This window comes from Hyperoodon ampullatus (genome assembly GCF_949752795.1).
Source record: "Hyperoodon ampullatus genome assembly, chromosome: 1".
Classification (NCBI taxonomy): Eukaryota; Metazoa; Chordata; class Mammalia; order Artiodactyla; family Ziphiidae; genus Hyperoodon; species Hyperoodon ampullatus.
Window position 1 is genome coordinate 169931218 of NC_136914.1, and position 14646 is coordinate 169945863.

General features: G+C 46.1%; 2 protein-coding genes across 2 annotated transcripts in view; one reads left to right on the forward strand and one right to left on the reverse strand.

Moving 5' to 3' along the window:
* The window catches only part of FAM184B (family with sequence similarity 184 member B), a gene marked incomplete at its 5' end in the record, with an annotated part of 135882 nt that overhangs the window by 9961 nt on the left and 111275 nt on the right, over positions 1-14646 (reverse strand). The window contains 3 exons of the mRNA XM_079715192.1: positions 7433-7611; positions 10436-10599; positions 14025-14178. Of these exons, the coding sequence (XP_079571318.1) occupies positions 7433-7611; positions 10436-10599; positions 14025-14178 (497 nt within the window). The remainder of the gene's footprint in view (positions 1-7432; positions 7612-10435; positions 10600-14024; positions 14179-14646) is intronic.
* Positions 514-5543, forward strand: LOC307060597 (THO complex subunit 2-like). The gene has a single exon (XM_079715180.1). The coding sequence runs from the start codon at positions 544-546 to the stop codon at positions 5383-5385; it is 4842 nt and encodes a 1613-aa protein (XP_079571306.1). The 5' UTR covers positions 514-543; the 3' UTR covers positions 5386-5543.

Consider the following 14646-nt stretch of genomic DNA (forward strand, 5'->3'; position numbering starts at 1 on the left):
ACCGTAAGGGTATTTGGTATCCAGTATACTCTCCGCTGTCCTCCTCCAAGGCAAGAGGTCATCACTGCATCCATTTGGCATTCCATTGTACCCAATGCCCACAATCTTGTTTTCTGCATTCACGATGCAGGCTCCGACCTGGGAATTTGGATCTTTGCTCCTCTGTGCCGATAAGAAGGCCACTGCCATGAAATACTCAGGCCATTCCAAATAGTCATCACGTTTTTTACAGGGAAATTCACTCATGCTGGGTCCACGCCGCCCCGCCGCCCACGTGGCAGCTCCTCTCGGACGCCCCGGAGGCCGCCGCGCGCCCCGCGACGTTGACCAAGCGCCGCCGGCACCGCGCTGCTTCCCCGGCAGCACGTTGGACCGGGACGGGGCGTCCCCGCAGCCGCCTGCTGCCCCGGCCGCTCCTCCGCTCCCCACGCAGCTACTTCCGAGCACACAGAGGCGGCTCCCGGCATTCCCGTGGGCGGTGCTCCCCTTTGACCCCTGGCTCGCGTGCTACACATCCGGGTTTTTGCTACTAGTGAGGGGAAGATGGCGGACGCAGCTGTTGTGGTTCCCGTAGCGTGGATAAAGAACTGGGAGAAATCAGGGAGAGGTGAATTTTTGCATTTATGCCGGATCCTCAGTGAAAATAAAAGCCATCATAGTTCAACTTATAGAGATTTCCAGCAAGCTCTTTATGAGTTATCATACCATGTCATTAAAGGAAATCTGAAGCATGAACAGGCATCTAATGTTCTTAATGACATTAGTGAATTTTGTGAGGATATGCCCTCCATTCTTGCTGACATATTCTGCATATTAGATACTGAGACAAATTGTTTAGAAGAAAAAAGCAAGAGAGACTCTTTTACACAACTGGTATTAGCATGTTTGTATTTCGTTTCAGACACAGTTCTAAAGGAACGCTTGGATCCAGAAACGTTGGAATCATTAGGGCTTATCAAACAATTACAGCAATTCAATCAAAAGTCAGTTAAAATCAAGACAAAACTCTTTTATAAGCAGCAAAAATTTAATTTGTTAAGAGAAGAAAGTGAAGGTTATGCCAAGCTGACTGCTGAACTGGGGCAAGATTTATCTGGAAATATTACTAGTGATTTGATCTTAGAAAGTATCAAATCTTTAATAGGATGCTTTAATCTGGATCCCAATAGAGTTCTGGATGTCATTTTAGAAGTGTTTGAATGCAGGCCAGAACACGATGACTTCTTTATATCTTTATTAGAATCTTACATGAGTATGTGTGAACCGCAAACACTGTGTCATATTCTTGGGTTCAAATTCAAGTTTTACCAGGAACCAAATGGAGAGACTCCTTCATCTTTGTACAGAGTTGCAGCAGTACTTCTACAATTTAATCTTATTGATTTAGATGATCTTTATGTACATCTTGTTCCAGCTGATAATTGCATTATGGATGAAAACAAACGAGAAATTGTAGAAGCTAAGCAGATTGTTAGAAAACTGACAATGGTTGTACTGTCTCCTGATAAAATTGACAAAGGAGAGAAAGAAAAGGAAAAAGAAGAGGAGAAAGTGGAGAAGCCACCTGACAACCAAAAACTTGGTTTGTTGGAAGCCTTGTTAAAGATTGGTGATTGGCAGCATGCACAGAACATTATGGATCAGATGCCTCCATACTATGCAGCTTCACATAAACTAATAGCCCTTGCTATTTGCAAGCTTATTCATATAACTATTGAGCCTCTCTACCGAAGAGTTGGCATTCCTAAAGGTGCTAAAGGCTCACCTGTTGATGCTTTGCAAAATAAGAGAGCACCAAAACAAGCAGAGAGCTTTGAAGATTTGAGAAGAGACATCTTCAATATGTTCTGTTACCTTGGTCCTCACCTTTCTCACGATCCCATTTTATTCGCAAAAGTGGTGCGGATAGGCAAGTCATTTATGAAGGAGTTTCAGTCTGATGGAAGCAAACAAGAAGATAAAGAGAAGACGGACATTATCCTTAGCTGCTTGCTTAGCATTACTGACCAGGTATTACTTCCATCTCTTTCTTTGATGGGCTGCAATGCTTCTATGTCTGAGGAACTGTGGGGAATGTTTAAAACATTTCCATATCAGCATAGATATCGTCTGTATGGCCAGTGGAAGAATGAAACTTACAACAGTCATCCACTTCTAGTAAAAGTTAAAGCTCAAACAATAGACAGAGCCAAATATATCATGAAGCGTCTAACCAAGGAAAATGTGAAGCCCTCTGGAAGACAAATTGGGAAGTTGAGTCACAGCAATCCAACCATTTTGTTTGATTATATCTTGTCACAAATACAGAAGTATGATAACTTAATAACACCTGTAGTAGATTCATTGAAATACCTCACTTCATTGAATTATGACGTCTTGGCCTATTGTATCATTGAAGCTTTAGCTAATCCAGAAAAGGAGAGAATGAAACATGATGACACAACCATCTCAAGCTGGCTTCAGAGTCTGGCTAGTTTCTGTGGTGCAGTTTTTTGTAAATATCCAATTGATCTTGCTGGTCTTCTTCAATATGTGGCTAATCAGCTAAAGGCAGGCAAAAGTTGTGACCTGCTTATATTGAAAGAAGTGGTACAGAAAATGGCAGGCATAGAAATTATAGAAGAAATGACAATGGAGCAACTAGAGGCCATGACTGGTGGAGAGCAACTAAAAGCTGAGGGTGGTTACTTTGGCCAGATAAGAAACACTAAAAAATCCTCCCAGAGATTAAAGGATGCACTATTAGACCATGATCTTGCTCTTCCTCTCTGTTTGCTTATGGCTCAGCAGAGGAATGGAGTAATCTTTCAGGAAGGTGGAGAGAAACATTTGAAACTTGTGGGAAAGCTCTATGATCAGTGTCATGATACCCTGGTACAGTTTGGTGGGTTTTTAGCATCTAATCTAAGCACAGAGGATTATATAAAGCGAGTGCCTTCAATTGATGTGCTCTGTAATGAATTTCACACACCCCATGATGCAGCATTTTTCCTGTCTAGGCCAATGTATGCACACCATATTTCATCAAAGTATGATGAACTTAAAAAATCAGAGAAGGGAAATAAACAGCAACATAAAGTTCACAAGTACATTACATCATGTGAAATGGTGATGGCTCCTGTCCATGAAGCAGTGGTTTCCTTACATGTTTCCAAAGTCTGGGATGACATCAGCCCTCAATTCTATGCCACATTCTGGTCATTGACAATGTATGACCTTGCAATTCCACGTACCAGCTATGAACGGGAAGTCAATAAACTTAAAGTCCAGATGAAAGCAATTGATGACAATCAGGAAATGCCTCCAAATAAAAAGAAAAAAGAGAAGGAGCGATGTACTGCCCTCCAGGACAAGCTTCTTGAAGAAGAAAAGAAGCAGATGGAACATGTACAGCGAGTGCTACAGAGACTGAAACTGGAAAAGGACAATTGGCTTTTAGCAAAATCTACCAAAAATGAGACCATCACAAAATTTCTACAGCTGTGTATATTTCCTCGATGCATTTTTTCAGCAATTGATGCTGTTTACTGTGCTCGTTTTGTTGAATTGGTACATCAACAGAAAACTCCAAAGTTTTCCACACTTCTTTGCTATGATCGAGTTTTCTCTGATATAATTTACACAGTTGCAAGCTGTACTGAAAATGAAGCTAGTCGATATGGAAGATTCCTTTGCTGCATGTTAGAGACTGTGACCAGGTGGCACAGTGATAGAGCCACATATGAAAAGGAATGTGGAAATTATCCAGGATTTCTTACTATATTACGGGCAACTGGTTTTGATGGTGGAAATAAAGCTGATCAATTAGACTATGAAAATTTTCGACACGTTGTACATAAATGGCATTACAAACTAACCAAGGCATCGGTACATTGCCTTGAAACAGGCAAATGTACTCACATCAGGAATATCTTGATTGTGCTAACAAAAATACTTCCTTCGTACCCAAAAGTTTTGAATCTGGGTCAGGCTTTGGAAAGAAGAGTGCATAAAATCTGCCAAGAGGAGAAAGAGAAGAGGCCAGATCTATATGCATTGGCTATGGGCTACTCTGGGCAGTTGAAAAGTAGAAAGTCATACATGATACCTGAAAATGAGTTTCATCACAAAGACCCCCCTCCGAGGAATGCAACTGCCAGTATACAAAATGGGCCTTGTAGTGGGCTTTCTTCATCGTCAACAGGAAGTGCACCTAAATCGGATGAAAGCAGTAACGATGAGACTGATAAATCAAGGGAGAGATCTCAGTGTGGTGTGAAAGCAGTTAATAAAGCTTCTAATGCCACACCAAAAGGGAATTCAAGCAATGGAAATAGTGGCTCTAACAGCAAAACTGTTAAAGAAAAGGACAAAGAAAAAGGGAAAGAGAAAGAACAAGAGAAAAAAGAAAAGACTCCAGCTACTACTCCAGCGGCCCGAGTACTTGGTAAAGATGGTAAAGAAAAACCGAAGGAAGAACGGCCAAGTAAAGATGAAAAAGCAAGAGAGACGAAGGAAAGAACACCTAAGTCTGACAAAGAGAAAGAAAAATTCAAGAAGGAAGGAAAAGCTAAAGATGAGAAATTCAAGACCACTGTCCCCAATGCAGAATCAAAGTCGACTCAAGAAAAGGAGAGAGAGAAGGAGCCATCCAGAGAAAGAGATATAACAAAGGAAATGAAATTAAAGGAAAATGTTAAAGGAGGAGAAAAAACACCAGTTTCTGGGTCCTTGAAGTCACCTGTTCCCCGATCAGATATTGCAGAGGTTGAAAGGGAACTAAAACGTCACAAAATTGATACCTACCCTTCTCCATCACATTGCTCAACAGTACTTCCCAAAGTTCCTCTGGGTTCTGAGAACTATGCTAGCTCACCTGTCATCTCCATTCATTTTCTACAGGACAGTCTCATCGAACTCAAGGAATCTTCAGCAAAGCACTACATTAGTCATACTCCTCCACCACTGTCCAAGAGTGAGGAGAGAGAAATGGACAAGAAAGATTTGGACAAGTCGAGGGAAAGATCCAGAGAAAGAGAAAAAAAAGATGAAAAGGACAGGAAAGAGCAGAAAAGGGATCACTCAGACAATGACCGAGAAGTGCCACCGGACTTATTAACCAAGAGGCGGAGAGAGGAACATGGAACAATGGGGGTTTCAAAACACAAAAGTGAGAGTCCGTGTGAGTCTCCTTATCCAAATGAGAAAGACAAGGAAAAAAATAAGTCAAAATCGTCAGGCAAAGAAAAAGGCAGTGACTCATTTAAATCTGAAAAAATGGATAAAATCTCCTCTGGTGGCAAAAAGGAGTCCAGGCATGATAAAGGAAAGATAGAAAAGAAAGAGAAATGGGACAGTTCAGGAGGAAAGGAAGAGAAGAAACAGTCCTCGGACAAGCACAGATAATGAAGACTTTCAATCAAGGGTATGGACAGACCCCTAAGCTGAAGGTCTCCTAGAGGAGGATGCCAAAGCTCCATGCGTCACTCTCAGAATGATATCTCCTATAATTGAGAGCTTCTGGTGCTGTCCATTTAATGGGAATCTGCTTTAAATCAGAAGATGAATACACACCACCATCCTCTTTTTTTAAAAATAAATTTATTTATTTATTTATTTTTGGCTGCATTTGGTTTTCATTTGCTGCACGCAGGCTTTCTCTAATTGCGCGAGCAGGGGCTACTTTCCGTTGCGGTGTGTGGGCTTCTCATTGCGGTGGCTTCTCTTGTTGCAGAACTCAGGCTCTAGGCCCGCGGGCTTCAGTAGTTGTGGCACACGGGCTCAGTAGTTGTGGCTCACGGGTTCTAGAGCGCAGGCTCAGTAGTTGTGGTGCACGGGCTTAGTTGCTCCGCGGCATGTGGGACCTTCCTGGACCAGGGCTCAAACCTGTGTCCCCTGCATTGGCAGGCGGATTCTTAACCACTGTGCCACCAGGGAAGTCCCACACCACCATCCTCTTGATGAGACATTCCAAAGTCACTGATTTTCAGAACATTATTTTCACCTCCAGGCAGTTTCTTGCGGCAAGATTCCTGTGTATACAATGTTTACTCGAGATTTGCCATCCAGAAGCAGCATCTAATGAAAATTTCACTAATTGTTTTAGTTCATCCTTCTTTCTCAGAAAGGAGAGGAAATCGCCTCCTGGAACCAGTTCCTTAATCATGTAGATAGGCTGTATTTGTGTCCGAACTTTGATAAATTTGACAATACTGGGATGATTATATTGCTTGAGGATTTTGGCTTCTTGTAAAAATTTTAATTTCAGTTCCTGGGAAGGATCATCTTCACATGTTTTAACAGCAATAGCAGTTTTATCCTTTAATGTGCCCTTAAATGTGTCATCAGAATTTCCCTTGCCCAGTAATTGTGACATTTTCATGATATGCATTTTTATTCTAATTATGATCATGCTGATACCGTGATTCTCTTTATTGGAACATTGTTTTTGTAGTTAAAAAATTGAGATGAAATTCTCATAAAATATGCCATTTAAAACTGGTTTTTAGTATATCCCTGTGTTGTAACCATCACCAGTAATTCCAGAACATCTCCATCACCCTCGGAAGAGACCCTGCATCTGTTAGCAGTCACCCCCAATTCTCTCCTTCCTGCAGCCTCTGGCAACAACTAATATATTTTCTGTCTCTATGGATTTGCCTGTTCTGGACATTTCATAAAAATGGAATCATGAAATATGTGGCCTTTTGTTATATGTGGCTTCTTTCACTTAGCATCATGTTTTCAAGGTTCATCCATGTTGTAGCATGTATCAGAACTTGATTTCTTTTTATAACTGAATACTATTCCATTGTATGGATGTGTACCACTTTTGTTTATACATTCATCAGTGATGAACAGGAACAATGATTTTTAAGTATTAAAACTGTAAGGTCAACATTAATGTATCTATAATTATAATTGGTAATGTCAAGATTATACATGGTGTGAACAGAATACAGAAACGATATGTAAATTATTTGTCAGCATATCATGCAAGTGTGATTATTTTCTAAGGCCCTTCTAGCTCTGGTTTTATGAATTATGTGAATGTAGTATCTTCATCAATAAAGTGTAATGCGTTAAGCATTAGATTAAAATTTGAAAAAAAGAAAAAAAGAGCACACAGAACTGTCTTAACTATTCCACTGCACTGACTCCCTAAGGCTAGTTTTGAGGATACTTTTGGCATCGTTAAGTTTGATTCCATAAATTCCCTGATCTGTAGGGAAATAGGGTACCCCTCCCCCATTTCAGGGCTAATCCTAGGCAGTTTTGAGATCTAGAATTCCTAGACCACTGATACTTTCCATGGGTCAAAGGAGTAACATCAGTGAAGTGCTGGCGTACTAGGGAGTCCTTTCTTTGGGAAGCTGCTGAGGGTGCAACCCAATCTTAGATCCCAGAGGCTCACCACGGGGCGGAGGAGAGAAGCCCCGACCCGCAGACCTACCTGCGCTGGTCGCGGAGCTGCAGCGCCTCCTGCCGGTGCTGTTCCACCTCGGCCTGCAGCCGCCGCACTGTTTCCTTGAGCTGCGAGTTCTCCTCCCAGAGGCCGCATCCCTCGCTTGGCTCCTGCTCGGCGGCGCCCTTGCCCGTCGGGGAGCCCGCCTGGCCCGGACCGGCCCCCTCCTAGGGAGAAAGCAGCCAGAAGAGCCGTTTGCAGGAGGCGCAGTGGCAGACAAGGGCCAGAGATGTGCCGCGGCAAAGACCCAGCCTGGAACCCAAATCGGGCTCCTGATTCAGGAGCTCACGTCTAGTCTCTTAAAGTTTCCTGCTTTGAGAGTTGGCCAAATGTGGCCCTCAAAAAGTCTAATAATGCTGGTGAGCCAAGAATGCGGCTTAAATGAAAACAAGCCCAACACTGCACATGTGTGGAGTGGGGGTGGGAGGGTTGGGAAGGGGGGTAGGATGTCTCTGAGTCTCTTCTTGTTACGACACTAATTCACTAATTACCCCCCAAAGATCTCATTCCCAAATTCCATCCTATTGGCGGTTAGGGCTTCAACATGGGAATTTGGGGCGAAACCACACAGGGCAGAGGAAGGGGAGAGTGAATATTTGCTGAACAATAACAATGTCACATCACCTCACAGGATTCTGATACAGCGGGTCTGGGTACATCCCAGCCCTGTGTCTCTTGAAAAAGCCCCCCAGGTGACTCTAAGGCCACCACAGGTGTAATCCACTGCCCCGCACTTGCCCTTGCCCGTCTCTTTACCTAGGGTGCCTTCCACACCCAACCATTCCTGCCTTGGTGATGCCTTCTCGACCCCTCAGGGGAGAGGCGACAAGCTTTCTCTTCTCTGAGAGCTAGATCCTCTCCGTGTAGAGGTTATAATGAAGTGCACTGATTTGTTGAAATGCTGGTTTCCTCCACCAGACCAGCAGCTGTTCCGGGAAGGAGCCATCTCCTCTTCATCTTCCCAATCCTATAGCACCTAGTACAGTGGCTGGGATTCAGCAGGTGCCAAATGAATGCTTGCTGCGAAATGATGCTTGAATGTCAATGGTTCAGACAGAAATACAAAGACTGATATCTACCATTAAATGGGGTCAGGGTTCATCCCCGATTAGTGAATGTAGCAGTTTTCAAGTCCATGCAAACGGGCCTGAAGGTTTGTGCATCTGTTCCTTCCAAAGACTGAAGAGCATTGCACAGGGAGCATGTGCGGCCCAGGCCCTGTACCTCTTGCTTCCAGCCCTGAGGTTTGCATAGTGTGGGATGCCCATGGGTACCACCCGGCACTCACACCTGCATGACCTGAAGAGCCTGTGGGGTTAAAGTCCTGTGGGGCCACCCTTGACTAGTGGGAGGGAGAAGCTGCTGGATAAGTGCATCCCCCTCTGTACTTGGCTGCGACCGATTTGAGAATTCTTTCATGGGGCTCCTCAGAAGATCCCAGTGGATGCAACACCACTTACCTGCAGTGGTGGCCACGCCGGGAATGCATCCTGACGTTGCACTCCCCTTTCACTCCTGCTGCCTGGGGCTGTTCCTTCTTGTGGATATACTTCTTCTCTGTGTGGGACATCACCCAGGGCCTTGCTGTTCCTCCCGGAGGGTTCAGGGCTTCCCTCCAGTGAGGTGTAGGTAGGACTGGGTGTGGATGACCAGGTACCGTCTCATCTACCCAGCCCGGGGCTCTCTCCGTAGCCCTCAGGCAAGCCTGTCATTCATTGCGGAGGGCCCAATACTGGGCCCTCCAGCCACCAGCTGTCACCATCCCACACTTCCCCTATCTCCTTCCACAGGTCCAGGTGGCCCCCACCAGCCTAGAACATTTAATGGATCATATTCTGTTTTCCCTCTGCTAGACTTTACCAACTGAGCTGAACTCATCATGATACATCATTTGTTAATAATTCTCATTAAACACAGAAATTGTCTTCAGGTTCTCAGTACCAGCAAAATCTGGAATGAACCATCCCCATGTTCCTGCGATCTTCAGCAGGGCTGGGACACCAACCAATCGTGGCCGTCTGCACACCTTGGTGGAGACTCTACTGTGTGCAGAGCCGTGTGCCGAGCACTGGGGGTGGGGCTGGGGGATGAGATGAAGCAGACATGGCTTGTTCTCAAAGGATGCCTAGTCCAGGCAAGGAAACAAGGGCATCCATGAAGTGATGGTTCTCCAACAGGACAGGCAGTAGAGGCGGGTGCCAGCTGAGCTATACCAACAGGAAGTGCTCCAGGAGCTCAGAGGGTAGAGAGGTCACGGGTGTGGAGGGGAGGCCCGTAGCACGGAGGGATTGACTGGGCACTGAAGAGGGAGGAAGGGGTCCCAGGTAGGGGCCAGGGCATATGCAAAGGCAGTGAGGCAGGATGCAGAGCCTGCATTTAGAGCAGAGAGGGATATGCAGCCAGTGGGTAAAGGCTTTTCAATGCCAGACTGACCACTGGGAGCTTATTCTCACAGCAGTAGGGAGCCACTGAAGGCTTTACACAGATGCACTTCAGATGAATACCTGAAGCCGTATGTGGTGGGCTGGGGAGAGATGCCTGGGTTGTTAGGAGGTCCCTGTGCTACCCAGCAAGGTAGGAATTATGGAGGGCAAGGAGGGGGATGATTGGCCGAGTCTGACCAGAAAGTTCAAGGAGAGTCAGCACTGACCTCTGGTGACAAGCTCACCTGTCCTCACAGGAACAGGGAGGTCTAGACAGGGAGTCTGTCTGGGGAGGTGTTCTGAGAAACTCTCTGCAGGTCTACAGGACGGACCCTGTCTGGCACCAACACCCTGAGATCCCACTGCATCTGCATTTAAAATAACACGCTGCACTTAAAACTTGTTTTTGCTTTCCAAAGATGGGAGCCTGCAGGCTCATCAAGTGTTCCCCAGGCCTGTGGAAAGAGAGGTTCTTCCCCCCTTCAGACAGGGGGTGACTGAGCACCCAGAGCCTCTCCCTGACGCTGCTCCAAGAAGGGTGTGGCATGGGCAGGGCAGGGGTGCTGACCTCTGCAGTGCCGGCACGGTCCTCGCTGTCCCCTGGACACTGGCTGATGGCCTGTCGCCTGCCCACACTCCCCGGGGCCCTCAGCTCAGCCTGCAGCGCTTCCAAGTCCTTCTGGTGCTCAGAGCAGGCAGCCCGCTGCTCCGCCAGCTCCTGCCTCAGGGCCTCTGCAAAAGGAAGAGCAGTGGAAGGTCAGGAGCACGGTGAGGCCAAAGTGTCTTCTGCAGGGACCACAGTCTCTGGGGTGGGCTGGAGTGGGGAGCTGCTGCAGGCGCTGGTTCGAGTTCCCCAAACTTACTTACGTATTTCAAGAGAACAGTAACAACAATACCATGTATAGAGCACTAAATGTGCGAAACCCTTGAAAACCAGTTAAGCCCTACTACCATCCTATCCAGTATCATCCTTCCCATTTTACGAGAGAACAGAGCCTCAGAGAAGCTGAGGAAGTAGCCCAGAGCCACCCTGCTAATAAGCGGTAGAGTCAGGATTCAACACTTCCCATGGTTCTTCTTCCCTTGGGGCCACCTGCTTCGCCATTGCTGGTTAGTTAGGACGGGTGGCGGGTTAGGGTGGGACAGCCTGGGTCCAGAGCTGAACCCCGAGGCAACACCTGGCCTCAGCACCAAGTCAGAAAACTGAGAAGAACAGGGAATTAGCAAATGACCCAGTGGCCTCTTCTAGGGGTGCGGGTCTCAAATCGGAAATGTTGACATTTGTGCCAATACTTAAGGAGACAAAACATTCACAGGTCCTACTTCTCATGGATGTAAGGTCCCAGCTGGATTGTGAAGGCGGGAGATGGCATATCATCCCAACAGGATCATGATTAAAACCAGAATCATTCAGGAGAAATGTACACACCCTCCTTAACTCAGGGACCAGTGCAGCCAGAAACTCGAATTTCTCCTCTGAGGATGGTAGGTGATTTCTGATAGTGTAACGCTTACCAGCATGATCAAAAGGCAAAGAAAACAATCATTTCAAAAAGAAAATTTTCTGATGGAGTAGACACTATTCAGTGAGCTATTAATAAATTTACTTATTTATTTATTTATTGGCTGCGTTGGGTCTTCGTTGCTGTGCGCGCGGGCTTTCTCTAGTTGCGGCGAGTGGGGGCTACCCTTTGTTGCCACGTGCGGGCTTCTCATTGCGGTGGCTTCTCATTGCAGAGCATGGGCTCTAGGCGCGCAGGCTGCAGTAGTTGTGGCTCACGGGCCCTAGAGCACAGGCTCAGTAGCTGTGGCGCATGGGCTTAGTTGCTCCGCAGCATGTGGGATCTTCCCGGACCAGGGCTCAAACCCGTGTCCCCTGCACTGGCAGGTGGTTTCTTAACCACTGCGCCACCATGGAAGTCCAAGCTATTAATTTTTAAAGAGAAGATGATTTTCAAGTGCTAGTAAACTTGATACTTTATTTTCTATTATGGACTCCTGAGACCATATTTTAGTTATTGCAAATTACTTTTGAAACATTGTTCCAATAATCCTAGAGGCCATAAGATACCCAGTACAGGCCGTAGTACAAAGCAAGCGCTCAACATATATTTGTAAAACAAATAAATGATGTTTAGAGTGAAAATTAATGATATTGTGAAAGCGTATCAGTTGTAAAAGATTTCCCATAAGCTTACTAAGGTTCTCTGAAAAGGACAGTATTTAAACACATATAAAAGTTTAATGTATTCTGATGCTATTATGTTGAAAACTTTACTTGATCATCTTCCTTCTCCTCTAGGATTTTATTATAGTGATTTCCATAGTTTAAACACAACCCAATTTCTGAAATCCTTTATCACAAAAACGTGCAATAAAACCCTTTAGCAAAGCAGGAACTACAGACAGTTCATTCATTACCTGCCCCTCTTCTCTCATACTATCCCACCATTCATCCATCCATCCATCCACTCATCCACCCATCTATCCACCCATCCACCCAATCACCTGCCCATCCACCTATTCATCCAGCATGTCTGGGTCCCCACCCCAGTATGTCAGGTAATCTGGTGGACACTCAAACCCTTTGCCCCTCACACACTGACCTATACTGCAGGTCAGGTGTGTCTCTCCAGATGTTGGAATAGGAGTAACCAGGAATTTCTAATATCACCTGTGGTGGTCCGTGCTCCCACCCACCCAAGGCCACCCACAAAGCCTACAATTTGCTATCACCATTACAGAGTCCACAAAGCCCCTTCTTCCTGGGACTTGTGCTGAGCATCCCCGTCTGTCCCCAGGGTCCCTCCTGAATCTTTCATCCAGGTAAGGACCAGGCTGCTGTGGGCTCAGAGGGGCCAGGGAAGGGGCAGCAGGGATGGCTGCTGTGGGGTGTTGAAATCACCAGGGGTGTCCAGCCTGATCTCAATCTGGGCAGTCTTGTTTCTGAGACAGGTGGTACAACCAGGTTTTATCTTGTATAATGCGTCTCTTTTAGATGCTGCTAACTTTAGCATTTCCCACGCGGTCGCCTCATTCCAGGGTAGCTGCTAACTAGGAAATCTGTGGGACTCTCCCTCTCTCTCTCCTTCTTCCGGAAACGTGCAGAGCTGACGTGCTGACATGCAGTGAACAGGACATACTGTATAATGAAAACTCAATCAAGCAGCAGGTAGAACTTATTCACTTATGGAGGTAAAGAAAATGCTCTTCCCAGAATTTTCTTAAGGAGAGCCCTGTCTGGGATTGAAGAAATATTTTAAAAGGTCAATATGGTCTTGAATGCTAGGCATGAAATAAGGAGGGCATTGGTCTTGCTCTGAAGAGTGAAAAAGAAGATGAGAGTACAAGAGAAAATGAGGGAGAGAGATGATCTACAAAAATGGAGAGAGGCCCTTAGAGTCAGCCATGCAAAGTTGGAATATTCAACAATAATGACAGTGAACATTTACATAGCATTTATCATGTACCAGGCTCTATTCTTCCCATGTATATACTCACATAATTCTAATAACAGCCCATTGAGGTGGATACTATTATTATTCCCATTTTACAGATGAGCAACTGCGTCACAGAGCAGTTAAGCAACTCGCCTAAGGTCACAGAGCTAGTGAGCACTGGAGTCAGACTTCAAGCCCAGGCAATTTAGCTTTGGAGATCTTTACTGCCTCTGGAAACTTCCAGAATGCTTTGTGTGACAGGTTTTTGCTGTGGAAACTGAAAAGGAGGTCAGTTTCATGCTGGGGATAACGCGGGGACAGGGAACAGCCAGGAGCCTGGGGGCCTAAATCCCCAAATTTGCAGAAATCTTCAGAAATGAGCGTTTGAGGTTATCTCATGAAACTCTCACAAAGGCTCAGAGATCTGGCTTATGTTCAGTAATGACGATAATATTATCTGCACTCACTGGGCTCATGCTATATGCTAAGTATTTTATATTTAATATCTCATCAAATCCATACAATGCTTCTATGATGGAAGGACAAGTGTAACTCCACTTTATAGAAAAGGAAAATGAGGCTGAGGGCAACCTGTCCCACATCTCACATCTTGTTGGCGTCAGAGCCAGGAGAGTCACCCTGGCCCTTACCCCTGGGCCCCCTGCTGCCCCTGGTTTCTGCGTGTGAACCCTGCTGGGTGCACAGCTGGCTGCATACCTAGCAACAGCGCCTGCTGAGCCTGCATCCTCTCCAGCTCTCCCTGGAGCTCTTGCTGGACCTTCTCCTCCAAGGCCTGTAGCTCTAGCCGGTGCGCCTGGTGCTGGATCTGGAGGCTGTGGCTGGATTCCTTCTTCAAGTGCTCCTCTGTGGCCTGTGGGCAAAAGTGGGAGGAAGGAGGCATGGAAGTGGGCACAGAGGGGAGACCTGTCCCTTTTGCCTAGATCCTCCTCTGTGCTGGGGCCCCCGCCCTGAGCACTCACCACTCCCTGATGGAGGGCTTATCAGGCTACAGCGAATGCTCCCCTGCCCATCTGGAATGACAGCGATGGCCTGGCCATAGCAGCCATTTTGTGCTGTGTGAACCTAACCCCTGTTCACAGCTGACTGGACCAGAGTGGACACCTGTTCCAAGCTGGGCCAATCGTTGGGAATTTGGTGTTAGGAGGAAGAGAGCAGGAAAGAGACCGACAGACACACTGACTATAGGAAAAGCAAGAAAACACGTTCTCCCCTATAGGGCCCTTAGAAGGGACACAGCCCTGCCAACACCTTCATTTTAGGATTTCTGACTTCTGGCTTCCAGAACGGTCAGATAATAAATTTGTGCTGTGTTCAGCCA